The sequence below is a fragment of the Ictalurus furcatus genome, chromosome 27, assembly GCF_023375685.1.
Source record: "Ictalurus furcatus strain D&B chromosome 27, Billie_1.0, whole genome shotgun sequence".
Classification (NCBI taxonomy): domain Eukaryota; kingdom Metazoa; phylum Chordata; class Actinopteri; order Siluriformes; family Ictaluridae; genus Ictalurus; species Ictalurus furcatus.
The window spans coordinates 2,432,315-2,447,734 of record NC_071281.1 but is presented as its reverse complement, the minus strand read 5'-3'; the positions used below and the strand labels follow the sequence as shown (position 1 = coordinate 2,447,734).

General features: G+C 39.0%; 1 protein-coding gene across 1 annotated transcript; it reads left to right on the top strand.

Annotated features, from left to right (window-relative positions):
* The first annotated feature begins 1,106 nt into the window (after positions 1 to 1,106).
* On the top strand, positions 1,107 to 5,096 carry LOC128603104 (beta-1,3-galactosyltransferase 2-like). Its single transcript, XM_053617322.1, has 2 exons — positions 1,107 to 1,777; positions 2,109 to 5,096. Exons 1-2 carry the CDS (start codon positions 1,764 to 1,766, stop codon positions 3,115 to 3,117), a joined length of 1,023 nt encoding a protein of 340 aa, XP_053473297.1. The 5' UTR covers positions 1,107 to 1,763; the 3' UTR covers positions 3,118 to 5,096.
* Positions 5,097 to 15,420: the final 10,324 nt, after the last annotated feature.

Sequence of the window (15,420 nt, the reverse complement as noted above, 5' to 3'; positions counted from 1 at the left end):
AAACCCCTTGGTTGGAAACATTGCTAATGTCGTAGAACACGATTCCACTTTCCTTTGGGTGAATCCATGTTCTGTGGACACCATGGTGTTTCCACCCTATTGAATTTGACAGTTTTTTCAATTCTTCTCCTACAAACTTGTACAATCATCACCAAATTTGGAAAGTAGCATCATGAGAACAACCCGCAAAACAAAAGTTGTTACTGCGATTTCTCATGGTTCATCAAATAATGCGCAATCAAATTTGACACCGAAGTCACCAAACAGGAAATGAGGGCATATCTCAGCAACATTTCTGACCAAATTTTGCAGCTAACTGATAATCTCATCCTGAGGTACACAAAAAGTTGTGTCTAAATCTCCACTAAGGGGTGCTATACTTCACAAATTAGTAAAATTCCTTATATGTTTTGAACTACGCAACATGCAATCATGAGTCTTCTCTCTCTCTCGACTCCAACGAACGTGCCGAGAGTTGATAATGTAAATCATCATCAGACCAGTTTCTCTGATCCATAACCTGCAAACAAATTTGACTTTTAAGTCACGTAACAGGAAGTGAGGGCATAGCTCAGCAACACTTATGTATTGATATTGTCACATATAAAATTTCAGTAAGATCAGGAAATACATTATAGATAAAACACCAGTCCATTTCTGTATAATATATTGAATAAAATGTGTGGTGGTCTGTTTTTTGGGGGGGTTGCCTGTTTATGGTTGAGAGGTCAAAATATTTCACCAAAACATGGCTGGGTTCTCTCCACAGCTATTCAACATCCATAACTTGGTTGTTTGCTTTTCTGCCATTCCTGCCCACCTTACAAATCTGAATTTAAGCAGGTGACTACCTGTGAACCCTTTAGAAATCGCTTGGATGGGTCTCTGTGTGGGAACAAAAGGTGCAACTGGGTAAATGACACCTATGCCTGGTCATTCAAAATCTGTGTAGGATTTAACGTCTTCATGAACATCTGTGTGCTGGATAAAGCTTCCTAAGGAACTGAATAGGGTGAACTATCGGGTTAAAATTGCGTACAAATACTTGTTTCAGGTACCATTAAGCATATTATGCTTGCTTAATAACCTCATATTGGTCACCTCCCCACAAAAATGAGGAAATGATAATAATAATAATAATAATAATAATAATGACAGGTATTAAAGACTCAACTGAACAAGCCTACCTGATGGTGGTGATTATTGCTGCACCCACATCCACTGCACCTGCCACTGCCATGCCCGTCCCCAAATTACAGCAATTACGCTAGATTAGTTACCACAACTCACTAAACTGGTTCGCCTGAATTTTTGCGCCCGACTAGGACTGAGAAACTGTGTCTGGTTTGTTTTATACATCTGACTGTAACATCCCAAATCAACTCTGATTATCTCAAATGTTGGCTTTCTTGCAAAAGCATCACATCACACTCAAGATACCAGATACTGATATACTCTGCAGCCGTTAAAATTCACAACTGGTTTCTTCGCGCCTCACTGTGGGGCCAGGAAATTACTTTTGAAACACTTTTCAAACACTGCTGAAATGCAGGTGTGTCAGTGACGTGATGGACATAATTACTATTATCTATTTTAGATATTCACAAATCTGGTTTACCTTGACACGGTAGGTAGCGAAACACTGTGAATAAGCAGTGCAGCTAGGCTGGAGAACATTAAACATCCTGGACTGACAAGGACCAAGGCTGTTGAGGTTTGCGGTGAAGCAAAGACAGGTGCTGTAAAGGGACACTGCACAAAGAATGACAAAGATGAGGTAAGCTGGTGGGTCTACTACAGTGTTCCTATGCTGGACAGGATATGGAAGTTACGTTCAGCATCGTTCTACTAACTTTTGTCTTTGAGAGCTTAACTGAACACTCCTAAAGCAATTTTTTTTTTTTATCTATTAAAAGAATGAATAACAATATGAACAATACTCAGTATGTTATGTCTACTTCAGTGGACTGAAAGGTAGCATTTCACTACAATAGATTAGCAGTTCTGCTGTATTCTTACATAGCACAAGGCTGTGTTGTTTATTTGTCTGTCACCAGACAGAAACTATCATGCCATAATGATATATCTCATCTCTACCTCCCTTACAGTAAGCCGAAGTGGTGGCGTTTCACATTCAGGCCGGTGTCTAGTGCCCCACGTGCATTTACCATTTTGATGGCTGCCATCACTTTGTTACTTTACATGATCTTCAGGACTCGGCAATGTGATACGCAAGAGCTTAAGAAAGAAAAGCATCCAGATCCACAATTATACCACGTGGCTTATCCCAATAAATACCAGTTCATCCTGGACCAACCAGACAAGTGCCATCACAACCCTTTTTTGGTGATCATCGTTCCAGTGGCCCCCAATGATGTGCTGGAACGGAACGCCATAAGGAATACATGGGGGTACGAGAAGCTGGTTCAAGAAAAACATGTTGTGGTCCTGTTCCTGCTGGGCTTACCGAGTGGGAAAAATGCAGAAATGCAACAGGCACGTATACACCAGGAGAACGTGCGGCACCGGGACCTGCTTCAGAGCAACTTCATAGATTCCATAAGGAATGCGACTGTTAAAACCATGGTCATGTTCGAATGGCTGAGAGATCGCTGTCCCCAGGCATATTATGCTGCGAAAGTGGACCCTGACATTCTGTTTAATGTCAGAGGTCTGATAAGTATGTTGCTTAGCCCCCACACTCCTCAGAGGAACTACCTCGTTGGCCAGGTGCGGCAGAACAATTCTGCAATAAGAAACCCAGCGAGCAGGCTTTACATCCCTCCTGAGGTGTATTCCAAGTCAGTACATCCAGCATACCCTTTGGGAAAGTGCTACATAATGTCTAAGGACCTACCAGCAAAGATTCTGACCGCATCAAAGGAAATTAAGCCTATTATAAAAGATGATCTGTATATTGGCTTATGCCTTGAATGGCTCCGTATTACTCCCATGAATCCTCCAAACCCTGATCAGTTTGTGTTCATCCCACCTCTACTGTACGACAGGTGCTACTATTCCAGCCTCATTGCTGTGATTATATACACTCCTGCTCAGCTGGTTTCCTTATGGACAGATATTCACAAACCGGGCCCCGCCTGTTTACCCTTTAATTAAGGGCTTATTGCTTAAACAAGCTTAACAGGTTTAAAGACAAAGTCAAGATACATTGAAAACAAAAAGGGAAAACCTTAGGAAACATAACAGCATAGTTTCCACAGACATCCATTGCCAGTGTTTGCAACTAAGACTATGGCTTACTTTAATATTTTATACTGCATACTTCAGTTCATTGGTCCAAATCACGCTCCGAAATGTCAGATCTCTCTAGTCTCCTAGAATACCGATAATACAATTAGACAGGGCAGAACAAAAACATGATAATCCCAAAACCTGCCATGAAGAGAACCAAGTACGTTCTGATTATGTTAACTATATTATACATAAATTCCCAGTTACTTTTGTATCTTTTCCACCACTGATGGGGTGTGTTTGTTCTTTGCAATTCTGTTATTTTTTAAATATGGATTGAAGTATTAAAGCATTTGGGGTGCACTTTAAAGATTGAAATAAATGGTTGTACTGATCAATTGTTACCAAGTAACCCATCATATGCTTACTGACTGTTATCTGTCTTTGACTGTCGACCGGATAAATCAAAATAACAACAGCAATGTATTTGGCGCAAGCAAATGAAAACTACACATCAACGATAAGATATTATATTAACTGCCTTACAACAGGGATTATAGATATCCAAAATGTGACTGAGGAGAATATATGCCTGGTCCACATCTTGGGTCTTCGGGTGGGTTGGTAAATGGATACCATGAAATACCATGGTATACCATGAAAAGGGAATGTCAAATAGTAATGCTGTTAATATTCTTAATCACCATTTTTAATGTAATTTAATAAGCTTACAAACAGAACTTTTTTTTTTTTTTTTTTAAATCATGAATGTATATAAAAAGGTATGAGGTTAATTGGCTTCTAGGGTCCACTGACATCGGACACTACCAGTACAAGTATCCCTGACCCCATCAACGTAACCATTTCATATGTGCTAGTACTTGGCTGTGTAACACAATGTTTGTAGGTGTGGCACAACACAAAAGTGCTTGACCTATTGTCGGGTGATCACAAGTTCAAATCTTGGCAATGCCACAGCCTACCATGGATGGGAGTCCAAGAGGGTAATTCAGGCTGTGCTCTCAAGCTGGCCGGGACGGTGTTACTCCCTCATCTGTCAATCAGAGTGGCACTAGCCAATCGTGGACATCTGTACGCTGAAGAGGCATACGCTGGCCTTTAGCCTCCCTTGGTTGGTATCTGTTGTGTAATGGGGAGAGTTAGCTATTAGGTCAGAATGCGTAAATGATCATATTGAGAGTCTATATATATAAAAAAATGTATTAAATAAAAGTATTATAACATTTGTAAGATATAGGAATGATAAAATGTCTCTAAAATGGAATAAAATAGAGTAGTAAAACGAATCAATGTGTTATTATTATTCAGTGTACATATGTGCATGTTCTGTTTCATTTGTCGGTCTGACCTCCTGTTTAATTCTCAGTCTCTCGGCATAAACAAGAGCATTCTCCATAATCACGTTTGGCAAAATTAATAGTGTCTGCCATGTCATGTAAAAAGTGGCTAAGCTGTTAACTAGTTAGCTCAACTTCACTGAAGAAGGTAGTGACAATTAAATAAAACTTCAGGGCAAGTGAGGATCATCCACCAGGGGTCAGCTTAAACCTACATTTGTTTCTCTGTTAACGCTGAAGGTTCTGGGTGTAATGAGCAGGACGAAGGAACATTACGCTTCTGCCACAAGCTGCACGACTTAACAATAAAGACATGAAGTGTTTCCTGGTACACAGACAAAACCAGAACCTACTTCTTTGGATGGATGTGTGTGCGCACATGCATATGTATGCATGCGCATTACCTGTTGGGTTTATTATCAGATCTACAGGGAAGGGAAACTTATTCCTACCAGCTCACCATCATGCAAAAAACCAACAAAACAAAATGTTCCACACATTCAAAGACAAATAATAATGCTCACCAAGTCTGTAATCGAATATATACAAAAGTGTCAAGACCCCTTAAAAATGTACTCCACGGTAGGTATTGCATACGTCTACTGGTTTGGAAAATAAAACACAGAAATGCTGTGCAATCCAAACTTGTTAGGACTTCACAGGTTCCACACAATATTTGATGTTATCCCATAAAAAGAGTTATTAAACCATTCATATTATAAAAACAGCCAAGAATATAGTAGGCTAAACAGCAGAATAGTGGCCACATCTGGAGGCTCTTAAAAGGTCTGATCAATGAAATGACTGTTAAATATGTCCCAGCTGCAAACAGTTGCTGTTTCAACACCATACTTCAAAAGAAAATAGCACACACACGCATGTGCAATATGTAGCTTATTTTTCAGCTGGGTTGAAGCTTGGTAAGAAAGCATTTATTTATTTTTTCATAAAATGACTAATCCTTCTGTCCACAGTTTTCTTAAAATGCAATATTTGTAATGGATATTAAAATATCAAAACTGTTGTTTTTTTTGGGGCCGGGGGGGGGGGGGGGGCATATTTTGACCATATTTTGAGACCATAACTGCATTAAAACAAAAGCTGCATACACAGATCAATAGAAAATCTCTCACATTGCCCGGTTACAGACCTCTGTGGGGAAAACGAAGAGTTTGACCAACTTGACGTCAGAGAACTCCATGTGCACTGTCGGTCTCTCACATAGAGAGAGAGCGCGAGAGAGAAGCTCTGTCCCCTGCTGTAGTGGTGATTATTCTTGGTACTAATCAAGATCCTGCACCTTTTGATCGAAGCACGTGTGGCTTATAATAATAGACCAAACGTTCACTCAAGTAATGTGGGGCAAGAACATTCAGTGGTCATGGTACTGGGAGCCAATGCAGTGTGGAAAAGATATGGTTAACAATCTACTTCTAGTAATGCTGTTACATTCTGGACTAACTTGTTTATGCAACAAGAGATCACAATATTCCAACGTCAATAAGTATTGCATCAACAGCAAAATCTAAGATATACCTCTATTCGACTTGTTTGTTTGCTAGCAAGCTGGGACATGCATTTTGTTTTTAATACACGCACACACACAGTGTACACTTTATCAGAGTCTTTTAATTGGATGTTAGATTAGTGCTGGAGTGGCAAGTGATCTGGTAAACAACTCTTCAGCTTCACAAAGTAAGCAGTGTGTCCATGTACTGTGGGAACGCTTGAAACTCAAGGTTACACACAAACACACACAGTTCTGCAATCTGCATCAGTACTGTAAGTATTCTCACCACTCACAGACAGTGTACACACACACAGAGTCTGCAGTAGTACTGTGATTCTCACACGCTCTCAAGCAGTGTAAACAATCACAGCTGTTCCCTGATACGTCGCTACAGTCCTGTTAACACACACACACACACACACACAGTTCTGAAGAAATGTTTCCACAGCAGCACAGCACATTATCCAGTACAACAAAAGCATGTGATATTAGAGTATAGATATTATACAAGTTAAATCCTATATCGGTTTGTGTAGGTGTGTGGTGTCTAGTACTAGAGTATTAGGTCCGGCAGCATTGCAGGGGTCTTTAAACACAACAATGTTACTCCTTATGAACGGTCCATGACCAGAAGTTTCCCCAATAGCAATCCGGTGGTCAAAAAAACAAACAAACTGATTACTGTCCTATTACAGCATGTCCCAGAGTACTTTATTCTCTTACATCACAGCATTATGATTCTTAGTTTTGTTGTTTTACACATTGTACTTATCCATTTATAGTTATGGTGGAAGAAAAAAAAAAAGAAAAAAAAAAGTTAGTTCCTGTTCTCTTTACCTCCTTCTCCCGCTCTCCTTCTGTCGAGCCACACATGATTTTATGGAGATGCTAGTGATTCTGACCCTTTCTGCCCTCCCGACTTACCTGATCCATCCTGATGCCCTACCTCTAGATGGAGCTCTCATCAACAGGAGGATAAATTCTGCCACTGAGGACGACCCCAAGCGGTGCAGCCTGGAATTGGCTGAGGATGGTGCCGCTTGAAGTACCATGGAAATGGTTTTGGACCTCAATTAGATAAGGACATTCTCGCTGTGTTTGCTGGGACTACGGTTGCTTCGATGGCATTAGGACTACAATTACCACATACAATTTTGTACTCAGGTCTCCTTTAGTGAACAGTGGACTAGTTCAACAAAACAGACGTCATGTAAAAACCATAATGAACTTTCTTTTACTTTCACACTATCCGTTGTTACCCAGATGAGGACGGGTTCCCTTCGGAGTCTGATTCCTCTCAAGGTTTCTTCCTCATATCATCTTAGGGAGTTTTTCCTCACCACCGGCTCGCTCAATAGGGATAAATACACGCACTTAAAATCTCTATCCTGTGTTTATACCCCGTTTTCTCTCCTTTGTTGCTGGAGGATTACGTTCAGGTTATATTACATTGTGTGTTTGTTTTTTTTGTTTTTATTTCCATTTGTAGTATGCATAGTCCTTTTGATAGTTTAAGTATTTTCTAGCCTTGTTTATATAGTATGGCTTAGTTTCGGTTTCCCTGGTGTTTCTGGTTCATCGTGTCCGTTTCCCTGTGTCCTGCGTTTTTAAATAAAGAAGTTCTGCACACGCATCCGCCTCCATGGACTCTCGCACATGACAGCATCCTCTTCATCTGTCCGCTAATAAGCCGAAGATGAAAAGGAATTTCGGCTTTCATCATGACAATGAGTCAGTGCATACTGAACATCCAAATCAACAAAGCAATAGCTTAATCAAAAGACTTAGCCAGAGCCCAGACCTGAATCCAGCTAAAAATCAGTGGGGTGATCTGAAGCGGGCTGTGCACAGGAGATGTATTTACAATTTGACCACTCTAGAATGTTTTAATAAGAAAGAGTGGAAAAATATTGCTAGGTCACGACGTGCCACACTGATAGACTCTTTCCCAAAAAGACTGAGTGGTGTAATAAAATCAAAAAGTGCTTCAACAATGTATTAGTTTAGGGGTGTGCATACTTATGCAACTAGGGTATTTTAATCTTTTTTTCCTTGAAAATTTTCTGATCATTTCCCACTTTATTTGTATACTTTGCAATTTCACATTAAAGACGGGAAAAGTTCTGACATTATTTATCCAAGTGTCATTTTTTTGACTGCCATTTTATCAGGGGTGTGTAGACTTTTTATATCCATTGTAAATGACAGTAAAGGCAAAAAGGTAGACGAGCGGTGAGGAACTGTCAGCAGGATGCTCGATATGGATGTGGCTCAGTTTAGCTGCGTGGGAAAGTGTGTGTTTATTGTGTGCTTGGGGTGGGGGGTGACTGTGTGAACGGGAGTATTTATGAGTGAGAGCAAAAAGCATGTGTATATGTGTGAGAGAGAGCGTGTGAAAGTGTTAGTTCCGTCTTTAGTGTGGGCCAGGTGGTTATGTCATTACATATCAATCAAGCGCTATTAATACCAGGTAGAGTCGAGCAGGAGACACAGATCGAGGCTGCGGCAGACAGACAGCAGAGAGACCAGGACATCAAGCACAATAAAGAGTGTGGGTCACTCTCTCTCTCTCTCTCTCTCTCTCTGTGTAAACAAAAGTCTCTTCGTGGACATTACAGAACATTAAACGTAACCATAAATGGATCAAATGTATGACATGTTCATTAATAAGATACAATTTTGCATCACAACACATGGTCACAAAGAAACGTAGCTAGTAGAAATGTAAGACTTAAATCAACTGCTTCAGGAATAAAAAGCTCTAATAGTTGCAAAGGTCAACAAAAGAATATTAATATGATAAACATGATGTTTGATAAAATTGATTATGCTCAATATATTTTTACCCTGGATGCAAAAGGTTTGGGAAGCCATTGCATAATATAATGAAGATAACGAAGCAGGTTTATGTACTACGAGAGATTTGACAAAAAAAAAAAAAATTCTGGATCAAAATCATTTAAATTCAATCGTAAAATAACTTCCAGTTAATGGGTTTGAAATTTGGGGGCCTCCGGTATTGCATTCGGGGTGAAACTAGGACTTTGTCCCCAACGCATGCACAAAAGAGCAATAAAATATTGGCAACCAGCTGTGTTTACACAACCCAACATCTTCCCATTAATACCGGCCTAAAGTACTCCGACAGGTTAAATCCTGCAAATGCATATAGATCAAGATTTATTTATTTTTTTAAAGAATAAAAAAATTAAGAAATTAAAAAACACTTCCAGCCTTTAAATCAAATGATGACTTCAGCAACCTGTTATCAAAGTAGTATCCAGGGACACACGGGGGTCTGTGAAGCACACCCATGGTGTGTGTGTGAGGACCCCCCCACCACCTTTTTTTTTTTTTTTTAAATTACAGTAGTAGAAATCACAACTGACAATTATCAAATCAACAGTTAGCATATTTACTATTGCGTTCTCAGAGTTAGAGCCGGTTTGACTGGTCCCTTGAATTGAAGGAGTTTAATCCAAACCACAAAAAGTCAAAAACAAGAAAGCTCTTTTAAATAATGGATGTTCGGTTGGTGAAAGGTTCAAGAACAGAAAGCGCTATGGCTCTAATTGAACCATTTCTTACATAAATCATTTAACAACAACAAAAACTCCAATAACTCCTCAAAATTCTTTCTATTTGTATACTTTTGCTGTAAAATTTGTATAAAAGGATAAAACCTTATACTTGAAATCACTTAAAAAATGCTTCCAATGTGTTATTAAATAAATAAATATATTTTATATATATATATATATATATATATATATATATATATATATTTTTTTATATATATATATTTATATATATTTATATTTATTTCAAACTACCGGTCACTATTAAAAAACAAAAAAAAACCCAGCTAAAACCCACCTCTTCCACGAGCATTTAACTAACTCCTAAAATGCCAAAACCCCCACATTATTTAAAAAACAATTACTCTGGCTCTTACACCCCTACTCTGTGCACTTTGCTTCGCTAGAAATCAATTATAAATCGTGTACAGTAGCACTACTTGTATTGTCCTCCACTCGATATAATCGCTTTGCTTGTATTTCCTCATTTGTAAGTCGCTTTGGATAAAAGCATCTGCTAAATGAATATATGCAAATGTAATGTGTAAATATTTGTATTAACATAAAAAGATTCCACAACTGAGACATAAACTGAACAAGTTTCACAGACGTTTGAGGAACAGAAATGGAATAATGAGTCCCTGAACAAAGTGGAGGTCAATATCAGAAGTAACAGTCAGTATGTGGTGTCCTCCAGCTGCTTAAAGTACTACAGTGCATCTCATCCTCATGGACTGCACCAGATTGGTCAGTTCGTGCTGCGAGATGTTCCTCCACTCTTCCACTAAGGCATTTGAAAGTTCTCGATCACGTATGGTTACATGTAATTTTCCACTGCAAGGATGATCAGATGTCCTTCCTGTCTCCCTGTAGCACCGTCTTAGGCGTCTTACATTACAGACATTGCAGTTTATTGCTCTGGACACATCTGCAGTCCTCATACCTCCCTGCAGCAGGACTATGGCATGTTCACGCAGGTGAGCAGGAACCCTAGGCATCTTTCTTCTGTCAGTAGACAGGTCTCTTTAGTGTCCTACATTATTGTAACTGTGACCTTAATCGCCTCCTGCATGTAAAATGTCCGTGTCTTAAGGACTGCTCCACAGGTGCATGTGTGATAATTGTTTATGGTTCATTCAACAAGCATGAAAAACATCGTTTAAACCATTTCCGATAAAGTCCTGTAAAGCTTATTTGGAGTTGAGAAAATTCTCTTTAAAATACACAGTCTCCTGAAAAAAACCCCCAAACAGTCTTGTTTCTTTTTTTGCTGAGTATATAATTAACTGCCAATAAAATTAATTTAAAAAACAAAACAAAACAAAAACTGTTTTAGTCTGAATCACAAATGTTTTACTTAATTTGGAATTTTGTGCAGAAAGTTTGTAAAAGCTTTTCCAAAGACATACTGAATTGAGATGGCAAATAGTCTAAAGAGAAACAACAGTCAGGATAATGATTGACAATCTCAAGTGATGATTAAGGTACTACTACTACATGAGGCTAGTTAAAACTTGATCAGACTTGATAAGCAAACCAAACACCAAAATACCTGCAATGCTGTACAAGAATGTAAACATACCAGTGAAACTCACCCATCAGTCAATGCAAACAGTGCCAGTGAGGGTCCACTCCTAACTCTTTCCTTTTGTCAATCAACAAATCCATAATCCACCATTTACTCCTTCTGCCATCACTGCACTGTGATATGTTGATGCTGCATTCATCACCAGGTGGGAAAGAGAAGTTTGAACGGCTCTCCAACACCTACAAGGAAAGTCCGTCGCGATTCCATGACGTCACTTCAACATGGCGGCACTCATGGTGAAAAGTCAAAACAAGCATTTTAAGCAGTCTTTTGAGTTTCTGTTTACATTGGAAATGACTAAATACCGAATGATACTGTGGTCATTGAAATATTCATTCACTTTCTTTGCTCAAACTCCTCTTTCATGTCATTTTCCGTGCTATTAAGATAAAATAAACCACGCTTTTCTAAAGGTCACCTGTCAAAATGGATCTGGAACCCTAATTGTTTTATTCTGCTGTGACTGCCTAATTGGTGGTTAATTGGAATAATTGGCATTCTGACTAACTCCTTAAGTTTTAAACCAATGAGTTCTGGCTCGGTTGTCTGATTTGGTTTTGCACCATGCACTCGTAAACAACGTCACATCATATAAAATGTCAGAATCTTATGTTAAATGCAACACGAGTCAAAAGACAAAAACACGACTAGTTTCACGTAACGATACACTAAATATGTCAGACAAAGATACAATCGACATACATTTTTTAATTATAAGACATCCACAGTTTTAGGCTGTTCTTATTCACCAGTCTAAAGGTGCTTATTCTGAATAATTTGCATAATAAATATAATATTTACCCATTAAAAATCCTCATAGTCCTAGTGTGCTCAATATCAGCATTGTAATGTGGGGAACTAGCATTACTACATAACATAACTTTCAATTAAAATTAGCTTTTAATTTCTTTACAATGAAAATATAAAAGGTGGAGGGGATAATAGGACAGTCAGCAAAAACATGATGTACTGACTCATGCTTTCTCAATTTTAACCAAGATAATAAATCTAATAATAAAAACATATATTCTAAAATTGGTTTAATATCAATATTTGATTAGTTTCTTGGCTGTATATTTTTATTAATAGTTTTTACATATTGATTCTACTCCTACTAGTATTACTTTTAATAGGGTCGGTATGTTATTTCTATCCAAATCATTTTGTATTCTGCTCTTTTTTTTGCCATCAGGTATTAAGTTGAGAGCAGGCACTCTGCAGAAGGCAGTGTGTGTTTGTGAACAATTCCTAAACACAGGTTAGATTTTCATGGAAACGGAATGTAACATCCTTTGTCAATAATATACTCGCTGCTAGCTAGCAATCTCTGCTTTTACGTTTGTGTTTTGTAGCCTTGGTCATTATTATATCAAAATGTAAAATGTGTACAGTAACTGTTGGCAAAATGCTGTGGTATAGCATTTAGAGGAACAAAACGCAGTAGCCTTTATTGCTGACTTGAAAATGAAATAGAGAGAGAGAGAGAGACAGAGAGAGAGAGAGAGAGATAGCTTGCCAAAATAAATGTTTTTGATGGAAAAATTTAATTTTTATTTTTTATACTTTTAGTTTTACAAAACAAAGAAAGGTGTTTGTGTGTGTGTGTGTGTGTGAGACAGTGAGAGATTTGTGAGTTTATTTGCTTGGTTTTATCAGCCAGTGTATGGTCTGGGTCCAAACATGTGCTCCCTCGGGAGATGTAAACACAAACACGCACACACATGGCTGTAGGCTGAATTCCACTCAGCAATTTCAGTTCGTTTTGTACTTGACCAAAAATCTACATCCTGTTCCAAGCTGCCAGCAGAGTGGTGCAGGGATTGTTGGCACACTTGCACGAGCTGAGGCAAAGAGAGTTCGAGAAAGCAGGAGAGTAAACAAGAGAGGAGAGAAATGGAAGAAGCAAAGGATTACGGGGTAAAGCCAGTTCCGCTATGCTAGGAGGTCTGCCTAGAGGTCAGGACCGTTGAACATAGTTTAAAAATACAAACACTAGAGAGGGAGCGGGGGAAATCATGCAATCTGGACATGTAACAGCATTATATGTGGCCTCTATCTCAAACAGAAATGTATGTACTGTATATATTAATCTGTATCACACTCGTACAATATAACAATATAGTGCACAAAACCTGACATTTATTTGGCGCAGACTTTTGCTTGTTTATACACCTGTCCCTTACAGCTAGACTGAGCTCATCTAGCAGTGTAGCTCAGCTTAGTCTCACACTGACACTGAGGGAAATATTTGTTAAAATCAGCAGAAACTGAAATTCTTCTGTCTTATCTTCATCCGGCGAAATGGTCTCAATAAAGCACTGATACTTATGGATCAGAAATTCAAAGATATTTCTGTGATATATAGAGTTTTTTCAGCAAAACAATAATGTTACATTTAAAAAAAGCAAACAAACCTGTGAACATTTAGATGATAATAGGAGGCTAGGTTAGCACACAATGACTTGCTAGCTGTAGTTAATAGTAGGCTAGGTTAGCAAACACTGAGTTACTAGCTAACTAGTTAGTAGCAGACTAGCTAGTGACTGTTTCTTCTTTCTTTGGTTGATCCTGGTTGTACTGTCATTTATTTAAAAAAAATTTTTTTTGGTTAGTTTTTACTACTAGACTCCTTTGATATATAATATAGCGATGTTGTGTCATACACACACACTCATACACATTCTTGTCCTAATCCCGTATTATACCTTAAAAACTACACATGGGAGCAGTGTTTGGGTGAGATTGTCAGTTTCGGCTCATAAATATTGCATAGTGTAAACTCACACACCCACACACAGACAGTAATATCTCTCTAATTCAATACAGAGCTGGGCGTCCTGCTAATACCAGCTTTCATTTCCACAGAAACCTGCACTCTGTCTGAAGTGTTGATGAGGAAATACTGAGAGTGACAGGACAAAAAAAGCTAAAAGAGACTTTATTTTTATCCACCATGTACATGTACATGATGTACAGTTTCCCCTTGGTCGCCCCCTTGCTTTATGTTAAGGCATCACCTTTAATGTGTCTGTAGCTGCCCCGGTGTCATCCTATTGGTTGCTTTTAGATGAGCGTTGTAGCAGCGTCCACAATTTGAAATCTTAAGCTGGTCTTTTGTCCCAATTTCGCAGTTACAGACAAAAATCACACAAAGAATTCTTTGGCTGCGAGCTGATGTGGGCGTTCTCAGAACGTGTAGCGTGGCAAGCTTGCCATTGGTCGATTGCAACCAAAGATGACTGACGACAAAGTTCTGGCAGTGTGACAAGAAATTTCGTATAAAATCTCAGAATGTAAGCACTGCAACGATGCTGGTCTAAAAGCCACCAGTAAGAGGATGGAATCGGACGACGCCAGACTCGGTTACAAATATGGTAATGGTGATGGCGAAACGGGAGCACTTAGTGGTTCGCATGTTTGCCTCACACCTCCGGGGTTGGTGGTTCGAATCCCACCTCCGCCTTGTGTGCATGGAGTTTGCATGTTCTACCCATGCTTCGGGGGTTTCCTCCAGGTACTCCGGTTTCCTCCCCCAGTCCAAGTAGGCTGATTGACATATCTAAATTTTCCATAGTGTCTGAATGGGTGTGTGATTTTGGCCTGTGATGGGTTGGCACCCCATCCAGGGTGTCCCGCGCCTCATGCCCAGAGTTTCTTGGGATAATCTCCAGGCACCCCCCCGACCCTGTGTAGGATAAGCAACACAGAAAATGGATAGATGGAGGGATGTTGATATCCAAACTTACACGAACCATGCCAATGGATGGAAATAAGTTGATTTGACTTGACCCCAACAGCGAGTCTAGTCGTTCTTGCTAGTCATTTGTATTTCCAAGGTGAAGAAAACTATTGAATAAAAACTATTTCAGACATGTGACCTTGATGCTGTTTAGATCAATTCCAACATCTAGTCAGTTCACCTTCTGGTTACAGTAATAATTCCATATAAATCCTACAAACAATCAACCAGTCGTTCTTGAGATATCATACTAACAAGAATCTCAGACAGACACATGGAAGAACTGATTGCAAAAGTCAAAGCAAAGAACTGACAGAACTTTCTCGTTGACCATCTTTGGTTGCAACGGCACTAGCGTGCCACGTTATTGCGATCTCAACTCACGACCACAAATTCTTTACAATGTGCAAAAATCTGAAGTGTAAAGTCGGCTTTGGAGGCTAAAGCTCATCTTT